At 45.7% G+C, this 27,682-nt stretch overlaps 1 protein-coding gene across 5 annotated transcripts in view; it reads right to left on the bottom strand.

The window, feature by feature from the left end:
* Positions 1–539: 539 nt before the first annotated feature.
* Positions 540–27,682, bottom strand: part of ssrp1a (structure specific recognition protein 1a) — a 30,160-nt gene continuing 3,017 nt past the window's right edge. Inside the window, exons 4-19 of one of the 5 annotated variants that reach the window (XM_045718088.1) lie at positions 14,050–14,155; positions 13,625–13,818; positions 13,309–13,409; positions 12,993–13,122; positions 12,675–12,778; positions 12,372–12,500; positions 10,814–11,038; positions 10,658–10,730; positions 10,531–10,536; positions 9,307–9,430; positions 9,003–9,045; positions 6,255–6,387; positions 2,303–2,470; positions 2,031–2,128; positions 1,677–1,899; positions 540–1,088 (exon numbers count right to left, since the gene is read on the bottom strand). In XM_045718088.1, coding sequence (XP_045574044.1) covers positions 1,023–1,088; positions 1,677–1,899; positions 2,031–2,128; positions 2,303–2,470; positions 6,255–6,387; positions 9,003–9,045; positions 9,307–9,430; positions 10,531–10,536; positions 10,658–10,730; positions 10,814–11,038; positions 12,372–12,500; positions 12,675–12,778; positions 12,993–13,122; positions 13,309–13,409; positions 13,625–13,818; positions 14,050–14,155 — 1,923 coding nt within the window. In that variant the 3' untranslated portion in view covers positions 540–1,022. Of the gene's footprint in view, positions 1,089–1,676; positions 1,900–2,030; positions 2,129–2,302; positions 2,471–6,254; positions 6,388–9,002; positions 9,046–9,306; positions 9,434–10,530; positions 10,537–10,657; positions 10,731–10,813; positions 11,039–12,371; positions 12,501–12,674; positions 12,779–12,992; positions 13,123–13,308; positions 13,410–13,624; positions 13,819–14,049; positions 14,156–27,682 lie in introns of all 5 variants that reach the window. The other 4 variants (XM_045718091.1, XM_045718089.1, XM_045718090.1 and 1 more) reach the window with 4 other exon arrangements.

Genomic DNA, 27,682 nt, shown 5'->3' with positions numbered 1-27,682 from the left:
TCCCTGCCTCTATGAGCCTACAATAACATAGCTTAATACTTCCAGATATATGACTTGTTGATTGGCTAATGTGGCACATCTGAACAATATAGCATAATAAACCTTCATGTATGTAATATCTCTCAGTACAGCCGCTAACGTCAAACTATCTACAAGCTCAATTAAGAGCCAGTTAATAGAAGTCATGAAAAAAGGTATTTTTGGAAGTGTGTGTACTTCTGCCTATTATCATTTGTGTAAGTGGGTGTGTGTTAATACAGTCCTCATCTGCCTCCATTTGATGTGGTTGCTGACCTCACAACATATTATAGCCAACTGGGTGTGTGTGTGTTTGTGTGTGTGAGAGCTGGTGGTCTTCAGATTCATTTCAGGGTAGAGACCAGTCTCTATTGGTTTAAATCTCATTCCTCTACCAGATAGCCCTCCACTCATAGAATACATTCATCCTCTGACCTGGCTCCATCCCAATCCTCCCAAACGCCCCCCCCCCCATCTCAGTTCCTTTCATTTCCTCAAGTCCCCACAAACAATCACTCACATTTTATTAAAAAAAGATTTATTTTTTCACTTTGAAAAAGACAAACTTGACATGGCAAATAAACAAAAACGCACAGAATTGCAGTTCTTAATTTCTCTAAACAGTTTAAAACCTCAAGACCCCTCTGCATGTCTCAGTGCTATTAAACTACAACCATCCCCATGGGGCGAATAGAATAGAACCCAGTAGAATCATGGGTAATGTAGTACATAATATGCTGTTGGATAGATCGGACTTAGTCTGTTGAAAGCCTCTATATAGCATCAGGAAAACAAATAGTCTGTCAGCACAGCAAGAGGTATTCACTTTCTGAGAATATGTAGGACATCAGAGCGGGAGTACAAATGATTGGTCCATTTAACGCTTAGTGTGTGTGTTTATGATCTGCGTTTCTTCGTGCACCGGTCACTGAGGAAACTTGTCCAAATGTTCTCCATTCGTTGAGATGTCTTCAGCAGGTCCAGCGAGGCTCCTCCCCCTCTCCTCAGTCAGAGTCCTCTACAGAGCTGGGGGGTGTGGTCATCGCTTCCTCTTCTTCCTCCTCAGACTCCTGAGACAGAGACACAATGAGAGACGGACACAGAGAGAGAGAGAGAGAGAGAGAGAGAGAGAGAGAGAGAGAGAGAGAGAGACGCACACAGAGAGAAAGAGAGAGACGGACACAGAGAGAAAGAGAGAAACGGACACACAGAGAGAGAGAGACGCACACACAGAGAGAGAGAGAGCGACGCACACACACACAGAGAGAGAGAGACGCACACACAGAGAGACAGACGCACACACAGAGAGACAGACGCACACACAGAGAGAGAGACGCACACACACAGAGAGAGAGACGCACACACAGAGAGACAGACGCACACACAGAGAGAGAGACGCACACACACAGAGAGAGAGACGCACACACACAGAGAGAGAGACGCACACACACAGAGAGAGAGACGCACACACACAGAGAGAGAGACGCACACACACAGAGAGAGAGACGCACACACACAGAGAGAGAGACGCACACACACAGAGAGAGAGACGCACACACAGAGAGAGAGAGAGAGAGAGAGAGAGAGAGAGAGAGATATTCTTCACTATGATAATCCCATCAATTCATCCTATTGTTGCCATGGTGACAGTGCAGTACCTTGCCCCTGCTCTGAGGTTTGCCTTTGGCTTTCTTGGCCTTCTTGGCTTTCTTGCGTTCACCGTCAGACGAACTCTCCTCACTGGAGATAAACTCTCGGCTCTTGAAGCTGTCGTTCCCTCCTTGCTCCTTTTCCTTCTCTCCTCCACCAGACTTCCTCTTCTTGTCCTCCTTCTTGCCTCCCGCCTTCTTCTTGCTCTCCCTGATGGAGAGAAATGGAACCCTAGGGTCAAGATGGTTGTTATGAGTGTGTGTGTTAAGAGAGCTTCTATGTGCACCTGGTAGTGTGTGTGTGTGTGTGTGTGTGTGTGTGTGTGTGTGTGTGTGTGTGTGTGTGTGTTTCTGGTCTCCTACTTCTTGGCTGGTGTGGAGGACCCTCCACCACTCTCTCTGTATTCTTTCATGGCTTTCTCGTAGTTCTTTTTAGCCTCCTCTGCCTTCCCGTCCCATTCCTAGCAGAGAGAAACATTCTGTTATCAAACTGTTTTCTTAAATAACGGTTTAAATACAGAATTACAGTTCACTAAGGGGACAATTATTTTATTCAAAATGCCCAAACCGAAAAATGGGAGAGAGGAGCAGAATAGAGGAAACAGAGAGTAGAGAAAGCATTTCCCATCCCTCACCTCTTTGTCCTCCTTCCCTATCTGTTTCCACATCTCTCCTGCCTTCTTGGAGATCTCTGTGATGGAGATTCCGGGGTTTTCCGACTTGATGCGCTCTCGGCTGGAGTTGAGCCACAGCATGTAGGAACTCATCGGCCTCTTGGGGGCGTTGGTGTCCTTCTGCTTCTTCTAAAACGCAGACAGAGAGAGAAACATGAGCACACACACACATCACATGTGCATAAATACAAAGTTGATGTAAGTGCTGCCATAGGTCAAAAAGGTATATTTTTATCTGATACAATAATAAACAAAGATATTACTCATCTATTCCCCCTTCTTTCTCTCACCTCTTTCCTCTTCTAGATTACTCCTAATCTCTCTTTTAGATTACTCCTAATCCCTCTCCTCTTCCCTCTTTTAGATTACTCCTAATCCCTCTCCCCTTCCCTCTTCTAGATTACTCCTAATCCCTCTCCTCTTCCCTCTTCTAGATTACTCCTAATCCCTCTCCTCTTCCCTCTTCTAGATTACTCCTAATCCCTCTCCTCTTCCCTCTTTTAGATTACTCCTAATCCCTCTCCTCTTCCCTCTTTTAGATTACTCCTAATCCCTCTCCTCTTCCCTCTTTTAGATTACTCCTAATCCCTCTCCTCTTCCCTCTTTTAGATTACTCCTAATCCCTCTCCTCTTCCCTCTTTTAGATTACTCCTAATCCCTCTCCTCTTCTAGATTACTCCTAATCCCTCTCCTCTTCCCTCTTTTAGATTACTCCTAATCCCTCTCCTCTTCCCTCTTCTAGATTACTCCTAATCCCTCTCCCCTTCCCTCTTCTAGATTACTCCTAATCCCTCTCCTCTTCCCTCTTTTAGATTACTCCTAATCCCTCTCCTCTTCCCTCTTTTAGATTACTCCTAATCCCTCTCCTCTTCCCTCTTTTAGATTACTCCTAATCCCTCTCCTCTTCCCTCTTTTAGATTACTCCTAATCCCTCTCCTCTTCCCTCTTTTAGATTACTCCTAATCCCTCTCCTCTTCCCTCTTCTAGATTACTCCTAATCCCTCTCCTCTTCCCTCTTTTAGATTACTCCTAATCTCTTTCCTCTTCTAGATTACTCCTAATCCCTCTCCTCTTTCCTCTTCTAGATTACTCCTAATCCCTCTCCTCTTCCCTCTTCTAGATTACTCCTAAACTCTCTCCTCTTTCCTCTTCTAGATTACTCCTAATCCCTCTCCTCTTCCCTCTTCTAGATTACTCCTAATCCCTCTCCTCTTTTAGATTACTCCTAATCCCTCTCCTCTTCCCTCTTCTAGATTACTCCTAATCCCTCTCCTCTTCCCTCTTCTAGATTACTCCTAATCCCTCTCCTCTTCCCTCTTCTAGATTACTCCTAATCCCTCTCCTCTTTTAGATTACTCCTAATCCCTCTCCTCTTCCCTCTTCTAGATTACTCCTAATCCCTCTCCTCTTCCCTCTTTTAGATTACTCCTAATCCCTCTCCTCTTCCCTCTTTTAGATTACTCCTAATCCCTCTCCTCTTCCCTCTTTTAGATTACTCCTAATCCCTCTCCTCTTCCCTCTTTTAGATTACTCCTAATCCCTCTCCTCTTCCCTCTTCTAGATTACTCCTAATCCCTCTCCTCTTCCCTCTTTTAGATTACTCCTAATCCCTCTCCTCTTCCCTCTTCTAGATTACTCCTAATCCCTCTCCTCTTCCCTCTTCTAGATTACTCCTAATCCCTCTCCTCTTCCCTCTTTTAGATTACTCCTAATCCCTCTCCTCTTCCCTCTTTTAGATTACTCCTAATCCCTCTCCCCTTCCCTCTTCTAGATTACTCCTAATCCCTCTCCTCTTCCCTCTTTTAGATTACTCCTAATCCCTCTCCTCTTCCCTCTTTTAGATTACTCCTAATCCCTCTCCTCTTCCCTCTTTTAGATTACTCCTAATCCCTCTCCTCTTCCCTCTTTTAGATTACTCCTAATCCCTCTCCTCTTCCCTCTTTTAGATTACTCCTAATCCCTCTCCTCTTCCCTCTTTTAGATTACTCCTAATCCCTCTCCTCTTCCCTCTTCTAGATTACTCCTAATCCCTCTCCTCTTCCCTCTTCTAGATTACTCCTAATCCCTCTCCTCTTCCCTCTTTTAGATTACTCCTAATCTCTTTCCTCTTCTAGATTACTCCTAATCCCTCTCCTCTTCCCTCTTCTAGATTACTCCTAATCCCTCTCCTCTTCCCTCTTCTAGATTACTCCTAATCCCTCTCCTCTTCCCTCTTCTAGATTACTCCTAATCCCTCTCCTCTTCCCTCTTCTAGATTACTCCTAATCCCTCTCCTCTTCCCTCTTTTAGATTACTCCTAATCCCTCTCCTCTTCCCTCTTTTAGATTACTCCTAATCCCTCTCCTCTTCCCTCTTTTAGATTACTCCTAATCCCTCTCCTCTTCCCTCTTTTAGATTACTCCTAATCCCTCTCCCCTTCCCTCTTCTAGATTACTCCTAATCCCTCTCCTCTTCCCTCTTTTAGATTACTCCTAATCCCTCTCCTCTTCCCTCTTTTAGATTACTCCTAATCCCTCTCCTCTTCCCTCTTTTAGATTACTCCTAATCCCTCTCCTCTTCCCTCTTCTAGATTACTCCTAATCCCTCTCCCTCTTCCCTCTTCTAGATTACTCCTAATCCCTCTCCTCTTCCCTCTTTTAGATTACTCCTAATCCCTCTCCTCTTCCCTCTTCTAGATTACTCCTAATCCCTCTCCTCTTCCCTCTTCTTAGATTACTCCTAATCCCTCTCCTCTTCCCTCTTCTAGATTACTCCTAATCCCTCTCCTCTTCCCTCTTCTAGATTACTCCTAATCCCTCTCCTCTTCCCTCTTCTAGATTACTCCTAATCCCTCTCCTCTTTTAGATTACTCCTAATCCCTCTCCTCTTCCCTCTTCTAGATTACTCCTAATCCCTCTCCTCTTTTAGATTACTCCTAATCCCTCTCCTCTTTTAGATTACTCCTAATCCCTCTCCTCTTTTAGATTACTCCTAATCCCTCTCCTCTTTTAGATTACTCCTAATCCCTCTCCTCTTCCCTCTTTTAGATTACTCCTAATCCCTCTCCCCTTCCCTCTTCTAGATTACTCCTAATCCCTCTCCTCTTCCCTCTTCTAGATTACTCCTAATCCCTCTCCTCTTCCCTCTTCTAGATTACTCCTAATCCCTCTCCTCTTCCCTCTTCTAGATTACTCCTAATCCCTCTCCTCTTCCCTCTTCTAGATTACTCCTAATCCCTCTCCTCTTCCCTCTTCTAGATTACTCCTAATCCCTCTCCTCTTCCCTCTTCTAGATTACTCCTAATCCCTCTCCTCTTTTAGATTACTCCTAATCCCTCTCCTCTTCCCTCTTCTAGATTACTCCTAATCCCTCTCCTCTTTTAGATTACTCCTAATCCCTCTCCTCTTTTAGATTACTCCTAATCCCTCTCCTCTTCCCTCTTCTAGATTACTCCTAATCCCTCTCCTCTTCCCTCTTTTAGATTACTCCTAACCCCTCTCCTCTTCCCTCTTTTAGATTACTCCTAATCCCTCTCCTCTTCCCTCTTCTAGATTACTCCTAATCCCTCTCCTCTTCCCTCTTTTAGATTACTCCTAATCCCTCTCCTCTTCCCTCTTTTAGATTACTCCTAATCCCTCTCCTCTTCCCTCTTTTAGATTACTCCTAATCCCTCTCCTCTTCCCTCTTCTAGATTACTCCTAATCCCTCTCCTCTTCCCTCTTTTAGATTACTCCTAATCCCCCTCCTCTTCCCTCTTTTAGATTACTCCTAATCCCTCTCCTCTTCCCTCTTCTAGATTACTCCTAATCCCTCTCCTCTTCCCTCTTCTAGATTACTCCTAATCCCTCTCCTCTTCCCTCTTTTAGATTACTCCTAATCCCTCTCCTCTTCCCTCTTTTAGATTACTCCTAATCCCTCTCCTCTTCTCGCTCACCTCTCTGCGTGGTTTCCTCTCCTTCTTCTCTTTCACTACTTTGGCCTTCTTTGCAGGTTTCTTCTTCTTTCCCTCGTCATCACTGCCATCCCCTCCGCTGCCGCTGTCGCTCTCCGACGCGTTACTGTCATACCTGAGGGGGAGAGAGGGGAGGAATACTGTTAAACAGAGAGGGAGAGAGGGGAGGAATACTGTTAAACAGAGAGGGAGAGAGGGGAGGAATACTGTTAAACAGAGAGGGAGAGAGGGGAGGGAGAGAGAGGGGAGGAATACTGTTAAACAGAGGGAGAGAGGGGAGGGAGAGAGAGGGGAGGAATACTGTTAAACAGAGAGGGAGAGAGAGGGGAGGAATACTGTTAAACAGAGAGGGAGAGAGAAGGGAGGGAGAGAGAGGGGAGGAATACTGTTAAACAGAGAGGGAGAGAGAGGGGAGGGAGAGAGAGGGGAGGGAGAGAGAGGGGAGGGAGAGAGGGGAGGAATACTGTTAAACAGAGAGAGAGAGTGAGGGGAGGGAGAGAGAGGGGAGGGAGAGAGAGGGGAGGGAGAGAGGGGAGGAATACTGTTAAACAGAGAGGGAGAGAGAGGGGAGGGAGAGAGAGGGGAGGAATACTGTTAAACAGAGGGAGAGAGAGGGGAGGGAGAGAGAGGGGAGGAATACTGTTAAACAGAGAGAGAGAGTGAGGGGAGGGAGAGAGAGGGGAGGGAGAGAGAGAGGGGAGGAATACTGTTAAACAGAGAGGGAGAGAGAGGGGAGGGAGAGAGAGGGGAGGAATACTGTTAAACAGAGGGAGAGAGAGGGGAGGGAGAGAGAGGGGAGGAATACTGTTAAACAGAGAGGGAGAGAGGGGAGGGAGAGAGAGGGGAGGGAGAGAGAGGGGAGGAATACTGTTAAACAGAGAGAGAGAGTGAGGGGAGGGAGAGAGAGGGGAGGGAGAGAGAGGGGAGGGAGAGAGAGGGGAGGAATACTGTTAAACAGAGAGGGAGAGAGAGGGGAGGGAGAGAGAGGGGAGGAATACTGTTAAACAGAGAGGGAGAGAGAGGGGAGGGAGAGAGGGGAGTAATACTGTTAAACAGAGAGGGAGAGAGAGGGGAGGGAGAGAGAGGGGAGGGAGAGAGAGGGGAGGAATACTGTTAAACAGAGAGGGAGAGAGAGGGGAGGGAGAGAGAGGGGAGGGAGAGAGAGGGGAGGGAGAGAGAGAGAGAGGGATACTGTTAAACAGAGAGGGAGAGAGAGGGGAGGGAGAGAGAGAGAGAGAGGGGAGGAATACTGTTAAACAGAGAGGGAGAGAGAGGGGAGGGAGAGAGAGGGGAGGGAGAGAGAGGGGAGGAATACTGTTAAACAGAGAGGGAGAGAGGGGAGGGAGAGAGAGGGGAGGGAGAGAGAGGGGAGGAATACTGTTAAACAGAGAGGGAGAGAGAGGGGAGGGAGAGAGAGAGAGAGAGGGGAGGAATACTGTTAAACAGAGGGAGAGAGGGGAGGGAGAGAGAGGGGAGGAATACTGTTAAACAGAGAGGGAGAGAGAGGGGAGGGAGAGAGAGGGGAGGAATACTGTTAAACAGAGAGGGAGAGAGAGGGGAGGGAGAGAGAGGGGAGGGAGAGAGAAGGGAGGGAGAGAGAGGGGAGGGAGAGAGAGAGAGAGGGGAGGGATACTGTTAAACAGAGAGGGAGAGAGAGGGGAGGGAGAGAGAGAGAGAGAGAGAGGGGAGGAATACTGTTAAACAGAGAGGGAGAGAGAGGGGAGGGAGAGAGAGGGGAGGAATACTGTTAAACAGAGAGGGAGAGAGGGGAGGGATACTGTTAAACAGAGAGGGAGAGAGAGGGGAGGAATACTGTTAAACAGAGAGGGAGAGAGAGGGGAGGGAGAGAGAGGGGAGGAATACTGTTAAACAGAGAGGGAGAGAGGGGAGGGAGAGAGAGGGGAGGGAGAGAGAGGGGAGGAATACTGTTAAACAGAGGGAGAGAGAGGGGAGGGAGAGAGAGAGAGAGAGGGGAGGAATACTGTTAAACAGAGGGAGAGAGGGGAGGGAGAGAGAGGGGAGGAATACTGTTAAACAGAGAGGGAGAGAGGGGAGGGAGAGAGAGGGGAGGGAGAGAGAGGGGAGGGAGAGAGAGGGGAGGAATACTGTTAAACAGAGAGGGAGAGAGGGGAGGGAGAGAGAGGGGAGGGAGAGAGGGGAGGAATACTGTTAAACAGAGAGGGAGAGAGAGGGGAGGGAGAGAGAGAGAGAGAGGGGAGGAATACTGTTAAACAGAGAGGGAGAGAGAGGGGAGGGAGAGAGAGGGGAGGAAGAGAGAGGGGAGGAATACTGTTAAACAGAGAGAGAGGGGAGGGAGAGAGAGGGGAGGGAGAGAGAGGGGAGGAATACTGTTAAACAGAGAGGGAGAGAGAGGGGAGGGAGAGAGAGGGGAGGGAGAGAGAGGGGAGGAATACTGTTAAACAGAGAGGGAGAGAGAGGGGAGGGAGAGAGAGAGAGAGGGGAGGAATACTGTTAAACAGAGAGGGAGAGAGAGGGGAGAGAGAGAGAGAGAGGGGAGGAATACTGTTAAACAGAGAGGGAGAGAGAGGGGAGGGAGAGAGAGGGGAGGGAGAGAGAGGGGAGGAATACTGTTAAACAGAGAGGGAGAGAGAGGGGAGGGAGAGAGAGGGGGGGGAGAGAGAGGGGAGGAATACTGTTAAACAGACAGCGAGAGGGGGGGCTGAAGTAGGCAATGGGAGAATGAGTGAGGGATGACGGGTAAAAACTCACTCCTCAGCGACATCACTCTCCTCTCCAGGGTTGAAAGACTCATCTAGTAAAAAGAGAGAACATCATTACCACAGCTCTCCCCCAAACCTGCTGCACTCTTGGACAGGGACATAACTAGCTCACAATAGCCAGACCTACAACGTTTTTAAATCTCTCCATGTATGAACGAGTCCCATTGAGATCTATTAGGGAGGCCCTGATTGGCTGCGGGAGCTGTCAATCAGCAGCCTGGCCACCCTATTGGCTGCGGGAGCTGCCACATAGCGGCTTGGTCACCCTAATAACTGCGGGAGCTGTCACTTACCGGTCTCTTCGTCTGAGTCGTTGCTGCCGTCTCCCTCCTCTCTGATCTTGCCCTCGGCTTTCATCCTCTCCAGGTAGGCATCGTGCTGATCGTCGTCTGAGTCACTGTACTCGTTGTTCTTAGCCTTTATACCATGTCGGGGGGCAGCAGAGAGTCAGAGACTACACTACCCATGATGCTCCAACAAGGCCCTGTATCTCTTCCTATGGACAGCAGGTTACTGTACAGAAGGGGCTGTGTTCCAACACTTTACAATGGCTTCCTTTCCTCACCTCCTTACCTTTAGGACTACTGCTGGGAATGGAGAGACTAGGAGAGAATCTCATTGCATTTCCTTGATTCCTCGCGTCCTTAAAACCCATTGGATGAGAAGGTCTAAGGACCTCTGACCTTCTCATCTAATGTGTTTTGAGGAGGCTTGGAGAGAGGACGTGAGGAATCAAGGAAATGTAATGAGATTCTCCCTAAGTTAAAAGCTAAGAAGCTGGACAAACAGGAGGAAGTGGAAGACAGGATCCTTTGTAGTTCTTGACCATTCAGGTGACCTCAAGGCAGTAGTTTGTTGCCGTGGCAACTACCACCCAGGGCAACGGAATGGGGCACTGATGGACAGAGTGGGCTGTTTATATTACCAGAGAGCATTCTGGGAGTAAAATCAGGACTTCCTGTATTTGGTTTAGAGGATGTTTCATCTTTCAGTTAACACACTGCAATGCCTTGGGCAATACATTAGTCAAGACAATGCAGGCAGCACCCCCCACACACAAACACAGCATGTTTTACTATCCTCGTCGGGACCTAAATTAGATTTCCATTCAAAATCCTATTTTCCCTAACCCCTAAGCCTAAAATAGATTTTCTGGAAAATGTCCCCACAACGGACATTTTGTCCCTTGTTTTACTATCCTTTGAGAATTTGGGGGATTTCCAGTCCCCACGAGGATAGAAGAACAAGACCACACACACACACACACACACACACCTCTCTTTCACACACACTCTCCAAAACACATCTGTGGATAAGCATAATCAGCAATCATATACCGATTAGTAAATCATTCATGGTTCTTCACAGAAATCAACCACCATGATTAGAATTATAGCCCCCCCCCCCCAACATACACAGACACAAGACCCCCCCCCCAACACACACACCATGCGAGCAGTAATCGCTCCAAACCAAAAATCAAGCCAACACTCCCACACCCCCGTAACCATACCAACCTTCTTCTTCAGGGGTACACAACAGACAGACAAGAAGAGAGTGACATCATCAATATTTATAAACATTATTTATCTTGGAGAGGACTTGAATGTATGTCCACCACAGGAAACATCTCCTAAAGGTTACCTCCTTGAATCCTCGGTTCTTGATGTGGAGTTTCTTGGCGTTTACAAAGTCAAACAGCTTCCCGTACTCTTCCCTGTGACGAGAGAATCAGGAACCATGAATTCAACACAGAATCAACACGGTAGCTTGTGTGTGTTTCTCCGCCCCCTCTAATACCTCTCTATGCTGCTGAAGGTGAACTGGTTGCCCTGCTTGGTCTCCACCTCGAAGTCGAAGGAGCGCGTTGTGGTGGTGCCTCTGGCGAAGTTCACACTGGAGATCTCCTCGAAGCGCAGGTGAACCGGGGGCTTGTGGACGTAGATGAAGCCCCGCTCCAGAGGGTAGAGCAGGCCGGACTGGGCCTTGTAGGAACACGTTATACACTGGGCTCCAGGGGTGTTACTACAGGGGAGTGGAGGAGACTCAGTTATTCTGAGGGACATGACAATGTTTCATGGCGTGTTTATGATGTCATGTCTCGGGAGAGGAACGGTGTACAGCCCCAAAGGGTTTACACTTTAGGAGAGAGGAGGAACGGTGTACAGCCCCAAAGGGTTTACACTTTAGGAGAGAGGAGGAACGGTGTACAGCCGCAAAGGGTTTACACTTTAGGAGAGAGGAGGAACGGTGTACAGCCCCAAAGGGTTTACACTTTAGGAGAGAGGAGGAACGGTGTACAGCCCCAAAGGGTTTACACTTTAGGAGAGAGGAGGAACGGTGTACAGCCCCAAAGGGTTTACACTTTAGGAGAGAGGAGGAACGGTGTACAGCCCCAAAGGGTTTACACTTTAGAAGAGAGGAGGAACGGTGTACAGCCCCAAAGGGTTTACACTTTAGGAGAGAGGAGGAACGGTGTACAGCCCCAAAGGGTTTACACTTTAGGAGAGAGGAGGAACGGTGTACAGCCCCAAAGGGTTTACACTTCAGGAGAGAGGAGGAACATTGGTGCATATTTGCAAGTGATTCTGCATGTGTGCGTTGGTGACCGTGTGTGTGTTGTGTCGGTGATCCGGTGTGTATGTGATCCGGTGTGTATGTGATCCGGTGTGTATGTGATCCGGTGTGTATGTGATCCGGTGTGTCTGTGTGTGTTGTGTATGTGATCCGGTGTGTATGTGATCCGGTGTGTATGTGATGCGGTGTGTCTGTGATGCGGTGTGTCTGTGATCCGGTGTGTCTGTGATCCGGTGTGTCTGTGATCCGGTGTGTCTGTGATGCGGTGTGTCTGTGATGCGGTGTGTCTGTGATGCGGTGTGTCTGTGATCCGGTGTGTATGTGATCCGGTGTGTATGTGATCCGGTGTGTATGTGATCCGGTGTGTATGTGATGCGGTGTGTATGTGATGCGGTGTGTATGTGATGCGGTGTGTATGTGATCCGGTGTGTATGTGATCCGGTGTGTATGTGATCCGGTGTGTATGTGATCCGGTGTGTATGTGATCCGGTGTGTATGTGATGCGGTGTGTATGTGATGCGGTGTGTATGTGATCCGGTGTGTATGTGATCCGGTGTGTATGTGATCCGGTGTGTCTGTGATGCGGTGTGTATGTGATCCGGTGTGTCTGTGATGCGGTGTGTATGTGATCCGGTGTGTATGTGATGCGGTGTGTATGTGATCCGGTGTGTATGTGATCCGGTGTGTCTGTGATGCGGTGTGTATGTGATCCGGTGTGTATGTGATGCGGTGTGTATGTGATCCGGTGTGTATGTGATGCGGTGTGTATGTGTGCGTTTACCCCTGGAAGTTTCCGGGCACGGTGATCTTCCTGTTGACCAGAGCCTTCATCACCCTGCTGACCATCTCATAGAGAGAACCTGACATGTTCTTACTGAGCTTCCCTTCATAACGCTTCTCCACCTCCTCCCTTCGGTGAGGGAGGGGGAGGAGAGGGAGCAACAACAGGGGGAGAGCGGCCCAAAGAGAGAGGGGGAGAGAAGAGGGAAACAGACATTGTATTAAGCGATTCTCGCCACCCAACAAGGCCATTCTTCCTCTCCCATGCGATGTTGAGCTGCTGTCATTTCACTCTCCCACTCACTCGCTCATGTTGAGGGTAAGCTTGAGCTCCTCCTCCTTAGAGAAGTGCAGGATGAGGAAGTGGTAACGCGTCTGTCCCTGCTTAATGGGCGGGTCCAGACTGATCTACAGACGGCGGGAGAGGGAAGAAGAAGACAGAATGATTATGAGTCCAAGACGATGGCAAGGGCTTTGAAGTGAGAATGATGGCATTTACACTGTATTGTCGGCACGTTTGGTGGCCCAACGCTATCTACACTCGACTGTCAACCACTCACCTCAATCAAAACACACACACACACACACACACACACACACACACACACACACACACACTTACAACGAAGAACATCTGCCTCTGGTCCTTGCTCGGTAGCAGGAAGAGACGCAGCACGGTGGTGTAGGGGATCTTGTAGTCAAACGTCTTACCATGGAGGTGCAGGAAGGCAGGGTAGATGAGGATATCATACCTGACACGCAGAGGGAGAAGAACGTGGGTGAACGAGGGCCAGAAAGAGAGGAAGGGAGGGGGGGGGGGGCTGGCGTTGAGCCAAGTGAACAATGCGGATCAATCTGATAAATGGAGAGTAATATTCAACAAAACAAGGACGGATAATACTGATGATGAGTGGTTCGTGGTGCTGATGCCACAGTACCTGCCCCTGGGTGTGAGGCACTGCAGCTCTTTGAAGACACAAACAGCATCTCCTGTAGCCTGGATCACATCTGCCTTAGACCGCACGTTCTGGGCAAACGCCTGACAGAGAGGATAGGAACACAGGGTCAACCACCGCGTCAATGACGTTGGTGTGAAAATGAACTGTTTCTGGGTGTAGGGACAGCTGTGGTGGTAGCGCCATCTGCTGGGGTGAAGTCAGTAAGGCACCGACGAGCCGGCGGCAGGACAGAGTGATTGGTTAGTGGCTGTTCATCCCATCCCCGGTACAGGCCCGGTAGTAGAGCGTGGGTTACCTCCACGGGGTCTGTCCCCTCGTCTGCGGTGCCTGGGGGGACGTAGAAACGGACCTCCATGAGAGAGACCTCAGCGTCATCGTTCTGGTGGAACTCCAGCGTCACCTCGTTCTTCCCTGTGGCACACTGGGACACGCTGGCCAGGGGGATCTCAAACACGGAGCTGTCATTCACGTCAAACGACAACAACGGACCTGCAGAGAGAGGGGAAAGAGGGGTTCAAAACTACAGCTTCCATAATGCACCACTACATAGCCGGAGGAATACTACAATGAACGCTTCAACGGATCAGTAAGACAGATCCAGAGATGAAAAAGGTTGTTTTGTAAATATGCCAGCCATCCAGGAGGGAATTACAGGAGGATTAGATCCTCTGCTGGTGTTGTGTGATAAGTGTTCAGTGACATTTCGAGGGTGTTGTTTACCAGAGAATTTAGCAGTGCCCCAGTTCCAGCCCTTCACGCACATGTCCTTCTCTGTCAGCTCCACCTTGTAGTTGGCCTTGAAGAACTCAGAGATCCTCTCATAATCCTGCAGAGAGAGGGAGGTAGAGGAGAGGGGGGAGTAGAGAGAGAGGGGAGTAGAGAGAGAGGGGAGTAGAGAGAGAGGGAGAGGAGAGGGGGGAGTAGAGAGAGAGGGAGAGGAGAGGGGGGAGTAGAGAGAGAGGGGAGTAGAGAGAGAGGGAGAGGGGGGAGTAGAGAGAGAGGGAGAGGAGAGGGGGGAGTAGAGAGAGAGGGGAGTAGAGAGAGAGGGGAGTAGAGAGAGAGGGGAGTAGAGAGAGAGGGAGAGGAGAGGGGGGAGTAGAGAGAGAGGGAGAGGAGAGGGGGGAGTAGAGAGAGAGGGGAGTAGAGAGTGAGGGAGAGGGGGGAGTAGAGAGAGAGGGAGGAGTAGAGAGAGAGAGAGGGAGGAGTGGAGGGAGACGACGGGGGGGGGGGGGGCAGAGAGAAAGCAAAATAGAAAGAGAGGAAAGATGTTCTCAGTTAAATTCTTACTGCCCACACTATTCAGTGAAAAACAAAGAAACATCCCTCTTTCCTCCCCCTTGATGAGGAGGCTAATTAATCACAGCTCCTTCTGGTCGCTCTCTCCTTCTCGCAGCTTACAATCAGCCCGTTTATTTATCCTGCCGGCCCGATTAGAGCTGGAGCACCCAGGCACACACCGCAATCACTACCACATGTGTGTGAAAGGACAGTGTGTATGTGCGTGTTTTTGAAAGAGGAAAAGGAGAACGTGTAGGAAATAGGGCTTATGAACCTGGGTATCAGCTTGTCTGTTAGGTCAGGGGTTTTCAAACTTTTCTTGTCCAGGGACCCCTACCCAGGAAAACCAGCGACCCCTGCCCAGGAAAACCAGCGACCCCTGCCCAGGAAAACCAGCGACCCCTGCCCAGGAAAACCAGCGACCCCTGCCCAGGAAAACCAGCGACCCCTGCCCAGGAAAACCAGCGACCCCTGCCCAGGAAAACCAGCGACCCCTGCCCAGGAAAACCAGCGACCCCTGCCCAGGAAAACCAGGGACCCCTGCCCAGGAAAACCAGGAAAACCAGCGACCCAGGAAAACCAGCGACCCAGGAAAACCAGCGACCCAGGAAAACCAGCAACCCAGGAAAACCAGCGACCCCTGCCCAGGAAAACCAGCGACTCCTGCCCAGGAAAACCAGCGACCCAGGGACCCCTGTCCAGGAAAACCAGCGACCCAGGGACCCCATCATGTTAGCAAACAAATAGATGCCTTGTCATCAGGTAAAAGTCATCCACATTGATTTGGTACAGTTTCATTATTTTGACCTCCCCACAGTTCATTGGAAGTGTAAACTCTAACATAGCCCATTAGCTAGAAAGGTGAAGGTACTGTAGCTTGGCAGTGGCGAGAACATTTCGCTGTTCTCAAGCACATTTTCTGTGATTTCTGTAACACTGACTCGGTACCGGTACCCCCGTATATAGCCTCCTGAGTGTTAGTTTATTGTGTTACAAAAATACAAATAAATAATAAAAAGTATTTTACTTTATTTGGTAAATATTTTCTTAACTCTTCTTGAACTGCATTGTTGGTTAAGGGCTTTGTAAGTAAGCATTTCACGGTAAGGTCCACACTTGTTGTATTCGGCGCATGTGACAAATAAAGCTTGATTTGATATACAGGTCAACGTTTACGATCACGATGTGCAGTTACAAGACAACATGGAGTCATACCCTGGATTGTTCTAAAAAAAATATAATGCACCCATTTGTCTATTGGAAACAATTTGCCACGGCGCGCGCACACACACACACACACACACACACACACACACACACACACACACACACACACACACACACACACACACACACACACACACACACACACACACACACACACACACACACACACACACACACACACACACACACACACACACACACACACACACACACGGCTCCTTAGGCCTTTCTATGTGCACCAAAATGATTATCCGTATACCCTGAACTGCATTGTGAAAGCCTAACACTGTAATATCCTATTTTATAACTTTGCTAGTCATGTTGGCAATAGAACAGACTTTCAAATGATGCCCACCTGACCCAGACTGCGTTTTGGACTGCGTAAAAAACAGTAATTGTGTGAGGGCGGGGAATGCAAGGTTGTGTTCTTCAACAGCACAGCTAAGAGCCCCCCCCCCAAAAAAACACCTTAATAACGGAGTTACTTTTGAGTCATAAAAGTGCATTGAAATGACTTAGGAACTGTGCACACTTTGGAGAGGTGTGTGACCCCTTGAAGACACCGGTTAGTCCTCTCACTCAAACCCTTGTCATGTTGTAGTCTTATGTTGCACCTAACCTACATTTTGAATGTAGCCAGAGTATATTCAAATGTTGTCAACAATTGCGGAAAAAAGTACAATACATTTAAAATTCACATAAAAACAATACATGTGTCCTCTAGAGTGGCGCAGCGGTCTAAGGCACTGCATCGCAGTGCTAGCTCTGTTACTACAGATCCTGGTTTGATACCAGGCTGTGTCGCCGCCGGCAGCAACCGGGAGACCCAGGCGGCGATGCACAATTGGTCCAGCGTCGTCCGGGTTAGGAGAAGGTTTGTCCGGCCGGGATGTCCTTGTCCCATCGCTCTCTAGCGACTCCTGTGGCGGGCCGGGGCGCATGCACGCTGACACGGTCACCAGGCGTACAGTGTTTCTCCCGACACAATGGTGCGGCTGGCTTCCTGGTTAACCTGTTGGGTCTAGGGGGCAGCATTTGCACGTCTGGATAAAAAAAATGTACCCGATTTAATCTGGTTACTAATCCTACCCAGTAACTAGAATATGCATATACTTATTATATATGGATAGAAAACACTCTAAAGTTTCCAAAACTGTTTGAATGGTGTCTGTGAGTATAACAGAACTCATTTGGCAGGCAAAACCCTGAGACATTTTCTGACAGGAAGTGGATACCTGATGTGTTGTATTGACTTTAAACCTCTCCCATTGAAAAACACAGGGGTTTAGGAATATTTTGGCACTTCCTATTGCTTCCACTAGATGTCACCAGCCTTTACAAAGTGTTTTGAGTCTTCTGGAGGGAGATCTGACCGAACAAGAGCCATGGAACGGTGATGTCCCATTAGACACCTGGCGCGCTACTTCATGTTGGGTACCCTCGTTCCAATACGTTATAAAAGGCTATGCATTCGTCCACCTTGAATATTATTCATGTTCTGGTTAAAAAAGGCCCTAATGATTTATGCTATACAACGTTTGACATGTTTGAACGAACGGAAATATATTTTTTCCCCTCGTTCATGACGAGAAGTCCGGCTGGCTTACATCATGTGCTAACGAGACGGAGATTTTTGGACATAAATGATGAGCTTTTTTGAACAAAACTACATTCGTTATGGACCTGTGATACCTGGAAGTGACATCTGATGAAGAGAATCAAAGGTAATGGATTATTTACATAGTATTTTCGATTTTAGATCTCCCCAACATGACGTCTAGTCTGTATCGCAACGCGTATTTTTCTGGGCACAGTGCTCAGATTATTGCAAAGTGTGATTTCCCAGTAAGGTTATTTTTAAATCTGGCAAGTTGATTGCGTTCAAAAGATGTAAATCTATAATTCTTTAAATGACAATATAATATTTTACCAATGTTTTCTAATTTTAATTATTTAATTTGTGACGCTGACTTGACTGCCGGTTATTGGAGGGAAACGATTTCCTCAACATCAATGCCATAGTAAAACGCTGTTTTTGTATATAAATATGAACTTGATAGAACTAAAAATGCATGCATTGTCTAACATAATGTCCTAGGAGTGTCATCTGATGGAGATTGTAAAAGGTTAGTGTATCATTTTAGCTGGTTTTATGGTTTTGGTGACCCTGTCTTTGACTTGACAAAACATTACACACAACTCTTGTAAATGTACTGTCCTAACATACTCTAAATTTATGCTTTCGCCGTAAAACCTTTTTGAAATCGTAAAACGTGGTTAGATTAAGGAGATGTTTATCTTTCAAATGGTGTAACATAGTTGTATTTTTGAAAAATTTGAATTTTGACATTTATTTGGATTCAAATTTGCCGCTCTTGAAATGCACCTGCTGTTGATGGAGTGCACCACAGGTGGCACGCTAGCGTCCCACCTAGCCCCAAGAGGTTAAGCGTGCATTGTGTCAAGAAGCAGTGGGCTTGGCGGGGTCGTGTTTCAGGACAACGCGTGGCTCTCGACCTTCACCTCTCCCGAGTCTGTACGGGAGTTGCAGCGATAAAACTGTAACTACCAATTGTATATGACAAAATTGAGGAGAAAAAAAAGTATTCAGTCTTGTGTCAGCTGAACTGTTCTGTCCTCCTCACCTTTGGTCTAATAATTTCCCCATAAACTCGAAACTGTCGCTTTTCAATTGCTACCATGGTTATGAATATGTTTTTTCATATTTCTTCTGTAAGAAACATTTCAATTTAGCCCTATCCAATTAGGGATGATACCAGTAAAGCAATATTTTTTACATGGCAAAAATGAAAACTCTTTGGTCCTTTAAAACCCTGTTTTATGTAAATGATAGTGTGCTGTAGCATGGTAAATAAATAAAGTGAGACTGCGGATGAAAACATTTGGCTTGTTATCCTAAAGAAGCTCAATCTCCTTGGTTTCCCTGCCACGATACCAACGAGTATCGCAATACTGGTATTGTCCCAGCCCTACTTCTCCATATAGGCCAATTCCCACGAGTGTAAAGGGTTAAGTTGACGCAAACTGTTTTTCCATCCCAAAAATGTGCACTCAGACGGCCCGCCTAAGAATTTTCTATAGAGAAAAAACCCTGTAATTAGCTGAAATGACTGTCATTTCCTCCGTATTAAAAAGGGATTGTTCTAGATTTTAGCAATGAAGCCATTTATCTACTTCCCCAGAGTTGGATGAACAGGAATACCCAGCAGGCCAACTGTTCCTGTAGACTTCCAGTCATTGTGCTATCGCTAGTTAGCATTGCCACGTAAAACTCTAACTTCCTTCATACTGGACGCAGAGACATAAAAATGGTATCCATGATGGTAAAAATATTTTCTAAAAACATTGCCAACCCCCTACAGTACCTCGGACCCCTGTTTGAAAACCCCCGTTTGAAAAAAAAAAAAAGTTTGGAAAAACCCCAGTTTGGAAACCCCCAGTTTGAAAACCCCTGTGTTCGGTTAGTAGAGTGTGTGTGTGTGTATGTGTGTGTGTGTGTGTGTGTTGGACAGAGAGAGAGAATATACGCCAGACTGTGTATGCGTGTCCATCTGTGTGTGTATAGAACATCAGATCAGTGTGTTGACAGCGTCGGTGCGTGTGTTTGTAAAGATGTATGAACACATTGTGTTTGTGTGTGACAGCCCGTATATACAGATCGAAGTTTACATTATATAGTATATACTGGATATAAATCTGTGCGTGTGTGTAATGAGTGACCGGTAACTATGTAAAGATGTACATATCAATGTGTGTGTGTGTGTGTGTTCCTGCTGTCCTCATCAGCTCCAATGTGTAGAGCACCTTCTTTCATTACTCCTTTGGCAGAGTGCTGTTGCTTACATGACATAGCCATAATAATAACTCATCCCAGCCTCTACACACACACCAATTTCCTCCCCAAAAAACACGGTCCCAATCCTCCCTCCCTCCACCCATCCCCGTCCCCTATCTGTTCCATTCCAACACCTCTTCCTCTCCCCCTAACTAACATGATGCTCTGTAACACAGATGTTGCTATGTGATCTTGACACCAGGGTCCTATGCATTAGTGGACACCAAGTGTTACAACAGGAAACGAAAACAAGTGTTTTCTATTGGACAGGATTGTCCCTCACCAGTGTGTCGGCCCTCTTTGTTTAGGTTTTGGAAATTGTGCCTAGTGAATAGACACAGTTATGGCTAACACAGTGGAGTCCAGATCAGTGCAAAGCAAACTCAGGGTAAGTGCAGTGCTGTTTACAAGAGGTGCCAAATTAGTAAACAGATGACTTGTGATTCATCATCAGTGCAATTCACCAGTCCCAATTCAAATACATTATCATTACTTGTTCAACACAGACATTCAACACATTGTCTAAACACTACCAGTCAAAAGTTTGGACACACCTACTCATTCAAGGGTTTTCCCTTATTTTTACTATTTTCTACATTGTAGAGCCTTTATTACAGCAGAGCAAAGATTAAAACTAGCCCAATTTATGAAATTGTTGCGTGAGGCTTGCTGTTCACGGAATCAGTAAGCCATTAACCAAACGCTAAAACAGGCAACAGAAGCAGGATCGGTCTTATTTCTGAAGGTACAGTGCATTCGGAAAGTATTCAGACCCTTTGAATTTTTCCACATTTTGTTACTTTACAGCTTTATTCTAAAATGGACTAAATAATCACCCCATCATTCTACACACAATAGCCTATAATGAAAAAGCACAGATTTTTTAAATTTATAAAATAAAAACAGAAATACCATATTTATATAAGTATTCAGACCCTTTGCTATGAGACTCGAAATTGAGCTCAGGTGCATCCTGTTTCCATTGATCATCCTTGAGATGTTTCTACAACTTGATTGAGTCCACCTGTGGTAAATTCAATTGATATGACTTGATTTGGAAAGGCGAACACCCGTCTACATAAGGTCCCACAGTTGACACCACATGTCAGAGCAAGAACCAAGGAATTGTCCGTAGAGCTCAGAGACAGAATTGGGAAGGGTACCAAAAGTCTGCAGCATTCAAGGTCCCCAATAACACAGTGGCTTCCATCATTCTTAAATGGAAGAAGTTTGGAACCACCAAGACTCTTCCTAGAGCTGACCGCCCGGTCAAACTGAGCAATCGGAGGTGAAGGGCCTTGGTCTGGGAGGGGAAGTTCTTGAAATTTTCCGCATTGACTGACCTTCATGTCTTAAAGTAATGATGGACTGTCGTTTCTCTTTGCTTATTTGAGCTGTTCGGGCCATAACATGGACTTGGTCTTTTACCAAATAGCCCTATCGTGTGTACACCACCCCTACCTTGTCACAACACAACCGATTGGCTCAAACACATTAAGAAGGAAATAAATTCCACAAATGAACAAGGCACACCTGTTAATGTAAATGCATTCCAGGTGACTACCTTATGAAGATGGTTGAGAGAGTGTGTGCAAAGCTGTCATCAAGGGAAAGGTTGGCTACTTTGAAGAATGTCAAATATATTTTGATTTGTTTAACACTTTTTGGGTTACTACACGATTCCATATGTGTTATTTCATAGTGTTGAGGTCTTCACTATTATTCTACAATGTAGAAAATAGTAAAATAATTAAATGAGTAGGTGTGTCCAAACTTTTGACTGGTACTGTACATGAGAAGTAGGCTGAGGTGGTGTTGAACCAGTGAGGATATTTGGGCTGTCCCCCGACTAAAAAACATCTTGGTCAACTAAGAGTTGTCTGTTCTTTCGACCAATCGAATGGTCTAAATGTATTAAACATTTCTTTTTTCATATATGATTCGATTGACACATCCTATGTTTTAATTAAATCAACTATATGCACTGAGCTTGTCTGAAGCTTAACGGGCACTGTTTGATTAAATAATTAAAAGACAAATAACTAGAGGGAGTTCGACCACAATTGATTTGATTGTGCCGCCTGGCTCAGACTTGCTGACCCGTGTAAAAAAGAAAAGGAAAACAAGACAGCGGGTGACTGTGTGACTAGCACCCGCTGACTCGGTCCTCACTGGTGCAGAGACCACCAGAGAACATCAGTGTTTATCGCGCTGTCCTTTTCTTACGAAAAGTTCTTTTACCGAAATCCCTCATTTGTTTAGGAAAAAAAAATATTCCCTATTCCCTTAACCCTAGGGCCTGACCCATACATTTACAAAACAGTCACATCATAAATAAATTGGTTAAAACAAACTCTGAACACCTTAACACGTGACAGCAAAATGGAAGCAGACGACGTTAAAAATACATTTGAAACGGGGAAATGCTTACTGGTTGCGCAGGAGGTAAAGGGGAAGTCAGATGTGAGGAATACATTTGACTAGTTATGGAAAATACTGGAGATCAAGAAAAAGAAGGTATGGAGCAAGCGCTGCGTGCACATCAGGGCTGTGTGTGCGCCAAACAGGTGCTGTTAGATTACAATATAATTTCAGACCGTTTGGAACAATGTAAACACAAAATAAATGATGGGCGTACCAGTTGGAACGTTTTTAGTTTTTTTGTAAAGCCTTTATTACAGCAAAGACTAAAAACAGTCACATTCATTCGTGAATGCAATTTCTGAAACGGAATGGTTTAGGCCAATTTATTATCTACGCTAATTATTCAATGGTCACTTTGTTATTTTAAAACTAAAATGCTTGATAACATTTCACATCATGAATGACCCGTATGCTGTTTGATGACATGAACAAATAAATGATTGATTGTTACAATAGGCCTATATTTCAATACTTATAGGCCTAAGTAAGTTACAATATTAAGACTAAACAGGTCGCACTCTTAGGCCGACAGCTCGATGGTGGTTATACAAGGCTGCTATACTAAGCCTACTAATAATAATGAAAGTACTTATTATAATGATAGTAATAACAAAAAGGAGCTCTAATAATAACCCTCCTTTTTCTTTGAAGCATCATTTTTCTGATAATTTGTAACAGATTAAACAATACTAAATCAATTCAAAAATAATACCAGAGAGGCTGGTCTAACGCAAAGAAAAGTGTAGAGCCTTTATTACAGCTGAGCAAAGATTAAAAACAGCCCAATTTATGAAATTGTTGCGTGAGGCTTGCTGTTCACGGAATCAGTAAGCTATTAACCAAACGCTAAAACAGGCAACAGAAGCAGGATTGGTCTTATTTCTGTAGGTACAGTGCATTCGGAAAGTATTCAGACCCTTAGAATTTTCCCACATTGTTACTTTAAAGCTTTATTCTAAAATGGACCCCCCCCCATCAATCTACACACAATAGCCTATAATGAAAAAGCACAGATTTTTTAAAATCTTTACAAATTTATAAAATAAAAACAGAAATACCATATTTATATAAGTATTCAGACCCTTTGCTATGAGACTCGAAATTGAGCTCAGGTGCATCCTTGAGATGTTTCTACAACTTGATTGAGTCCACCTGTGGTAAATTCAATTGGTATGACTTGATTTGGAAAGGCGAACGCCGGTCCCACAGTTGACACCACATGTCAGAGCAAGAACCAAGCCATGAGGTAGAAGGAATTGTCCGTAGAGCTCAGAGACAGAATTGGGAAGGGTACCAAAAATGTCTGCAGGATTCAAGGTCCCCAATAACACAGTGGCTTCCATCATTCTTAAATGGAAGAAGTTTGGAACCACCAAGACTCTTCCTAGAGCTGACCGCCCGGTCAAACTGAGCAATCGGAGGTGAAGGGCCTTGGTCTGGGAGGTGACCAAGAACCCGATGATCGCTGACAGAGCTCCAGAGTTCCTCTGTGGAGATGGGAGAACCTTCCAGAAGGACAACCATCTCTGCAGTACTCCACCAATCAGCCTGAATGCCAAGCGTCACGTCTGGAGGATACCTGGCACCATCGCTACAGTGAAGCATGGTGGTGGCAACATCATGCTGTGGGGATGTTTTTGAGCAGCAGGGACTGGGAGACTAGTCAGGATTAGGTTTGCACCTTTTGGGGAATATTCAGAGGTGGAAACTTTCCGTGGGAATTAACGGGAATATATGCAAATTAATATTAATACCATTTAAAATGTAGATTTTTTTTGCATTGGATATAATTACCACATCATATGGAGACAGAAACAGAAACTTTTACCTTATCATAAGCAGACATAATTGCAAATGACTAAATCTGTCCAATAGAAATTTAAAAAAACGATTGAGTTATGAATTTAACTTTAATTAAATGAGTGGACACTTCACAAGGGATGATTTCACTGAACAACAAAAGGGAATATTGAATGATCCATCGCATCTCCCAAAAACATTTTCAACGTACATCTGTAAAATGACAGTGTAGAACCTAAAGCTTTGGTTGTCCACGTCTTCTCCCTGGACCTCCTCAATGTCCACCTCTTGAACATCAGACTGAGGCCTCATCTTCACTGTCACGTTCCAACCTCGTTGAGGATGGCTCGTTGTCAGGATCAAAATACCTCAAATTTGCCCGGATGGCCAACAATTTTGTCAACCCTTGTATTGGTCAGCCTGTTGCGTGCTTTGGTGTGTGTGTTCCAAACAAGGACCAGTTACGCTCCGAGGCGGCTGATGTTGGTGGGATTTGGAGGATGATGGGAGGCAACAGGGGAAAGAGCCTCAGAGCCTCCCTTCCACCAGGTGGCTGATGAGATATGTTGGCACGACTGCCATGTTGCATCTCCATCCCAAAGCCCTTGCTTGGAAGTGTACTTCACCAGACTGCCAAGAACCTTGCCCTCATCCAGGCCAAGGTGGCGAGACGTGGTAGTGATGACACCATAGGCCTTGTTGATCTCTGCACCAGACAGGATGCTCTTGCCAGCATGCTTGGGATCCAACATGTATGCTGCAGCGTGTATGGGATTCAGGCAGAAGTCTTCACGCTTTTGGATGCATTTCAGAACTGCAGTTTCCTCTGCTTGGAGCAACAGTGAAGTGGGCAGGGCAGTGAAGTGGGCAGGGCAGTCCAGGAGGATCCCCTTGATAGGGCTGTCCATATCGGCAGACTGTGATATGGCCATTTCTTGGAGAGACTCCTTCCCCTCCAGGAGACTGTCAAACATGATGATGACACCACCCCAACGAGTGTTGCTGGGCAGCTTCAATGTGGTGCTCTTATTCCTCTCACTTTGCTTGGCGAGGTAGATTGCTTGATGACCCTTCACATACCTAACCATTTCCTTGGCTCTCTTGAAGAGTGTATCGATTGTTTTCAGTGCCATGATGTCCTTGAGGAGCATATTCAATGCATGAGCCGCACAGCCAATGGGTGTGATGTGAGGGTAGGACTCCTCCACTTTAGACCAAGCAGCCTTCATGGTCGCAGCATTGTCTGTCACCAGTACAAATACCTTCTGTGGTCCAAGGTCATTGATGACTGCCTTCAGCTCATCTGCAATGTAGAGACCGGTGTGTCTGTTGTCCCTTGTGTCTGTGCTCTTGTAGAATACTGGTGAGGGGTGGAGATGTAGTTAATTGCTTGCCCATGAACATTAGACCACCCATCAGAGATGATTGTGATACAGTCTGCTTTCTCAATGATTTGCTTGACCTTCACTTGAACTCTGTTGAACTCTGCATCCAGCAAATTAGTAGATAAAGTATGTCTGGTTGGAGGGGTGTATGCTGGGTGAAGAACATTCAGAAATCTCTTCCAATACACATTGCCTGTGAGCATCAGAGGTGAACCAGTTGCATACACAGCTCGAGCAAGACATTCATCAGCATTTATCTGACAACGTTCCTCAATTGAGTCAAAAACACTTCAGATTCCAGGACGATCATGAGCTGTTGCTATCGATAAGGTGTCTGATTCATCATTTTCACCTTGAATAGAAGTAGAGGGACTTTTGTCAGAGGTTGCTTGTTGTGAGCACTGAGGGAACTTTATGCACTTGGCCAGATGATTCTGCATCTTCATTGCATTCTTCACATGATTTGACACAGCTTTTCCATCTACATTAGCTGCAGTGAAATGTCTCCACACATCAGCTAGTGCCTGTGGCATTGTCCTGTACTGACTAAAGGGTCGGAATACTTATGTAAAATTTAAAAAATTCCTTCCTTTTCATACATTTGCAGAAATGTATAAACACCTCATTAATGCTTTGTCATTATGGGGTATTGTGTATGGATTTGAAGGGGGAAAAACTATTTAATCCATTTTAGAATAAGGCTGTAATGAAACAAAATTTGGAAAAAGTCAAGGGGTCTGAATACTTTTCGAATGCACTGATATATATATATATATGATTTATAAAGCCAGGCACATAACAGTTAGGCTATTGATTATAGACCTATTATAAACCTATTAAGTTGGGGTTTCCTCTCTCTTCACTTTTCTTAGACAATTAAGGCAAGTGCTGTTTTCTCTTCTCCTAACTCTGCTGCTGTCTCCACCGCATTATTCTCAACACCAATATGCTGGTTAACTTTGCTATTAGGCACATAGCAACATGGTCTAGGCGACAATTCAACAGCACATTGATGTGTTTCAGAAACGCGGACCACTATCCAACGGGGGAGAAAGAGCATTTGTTATAAAATAATATAATTTTTTATTTGTGTTACACCATTGTTCTTACATAATATAACCTGTTATGGCTAGGGGGCAGTATTTTCACGGCTGGATAAAAAACGTACCCGATTTAATCTGGTTACTACTCCTGCCCAGTAACTAGAATATGCATATAATTATTGGCTTTGGATAGAAAACACCCTAAAGTTTCTAAAACCGTTTGAATGGTGTCTGTGAGTATAACAGAACTCATATGGCAGGCAAAAACCTGAGAAGATTTCATGCAGGAAGTGGCCTGTCTGACAAGGTGTCGTTCTTCTTGTCTCTGTTTATTGAAGAGTGAGGATCTTAGCTGTCCCGTGACACTTCCTACGGCTGCCATAGGCTCTCAGAAGGCGGCAAAATACTGAATCGTGGCTTTGCAGGCTCTGGCTGAAACAAAGTAGCGCGTTTGGGTAGTGGCTGGTTACAGTACTGTGAGACTCAGGCTCGTGCCCGCGTCGACCGAAAGCTTTGTTTTCTTTCCTCTGTTTAGCTAAATGGACATTCACGGTCGGAATATTATTGCTTTTTTACGAGAAAAATGGCATAAAAATTGATTTTAAACAGCGGTTGACATGCTTCGAAGTACGGTAATGGAATATTTAGATTTTTTTTGTCACGAATTGCGCCATGCGCGCGACCCTTCTTTACCATTCGGATAGTGTCTGGGACGCACTAACAAAACGCCGCTATTCGGATATAACGATGGATTATTTTGGACCAAACCAACATTTGTTATTGAAGTAGCAGTCCTGGGAGTGCATTCTGACGAAGACAACAAAAGGTAATCAAACTTTTATAATAGTAAATCTGATATTGGTGAGTGCTAAACTTGCCGGGTGTCTAAATAGCTAGCCCGTGATGGCTGGGCTATGTACTTAGATTATTGCAAAATGTGCTTTCACCAAAAAGCTATTTTAAAAATCGGACATATCGAGTGCATAGAGGAGTTCTGTATCTATAATTCTTAAAATATTTGTTATGCTTTTTGTGAACGTTTATCGTGAGTAATTTAGTAAATTGTTAGCAAATTCCCCGGAAGTTTGCGGGTGGTATGCTAGTTCTGAACGTCACATGCTAATGTAAAAAGCTGTTTTTTGATATAAATATGAACTTGATTGAACAAAACATGCATGTATTGTATAACATAATGTCCTAGGGTTGTCATCTGATGAAGATCATCAAAGGTTAGTGCTGCATTTAGCTGTCTTCTGGGTTTTTGTGACATTATATGCTAGCTTGAAAAATGGGTGTCTGATTATTTCTGGCTTGGTACTCTGCTGACATAATCTAATGTT

This window comes from Salmo salar, chromosome ssa05 (genome assembly GCF_905237065.1).
Source record: "Salmo salar chromosome ssa05, Ssal_v3.1, whole genome shotgun sequence".
In the NCBI taxonomy this organism is placed as follows: domain Eukaryota; kingdom Metazoa; phylum Chordata; class Actinopteri; order Salmoniformes; family Salmonidae; genus Salmo; species Salmo salar.
This window is presented reverse-complemented; position numbering and strand designations above follow the sequence as displayed.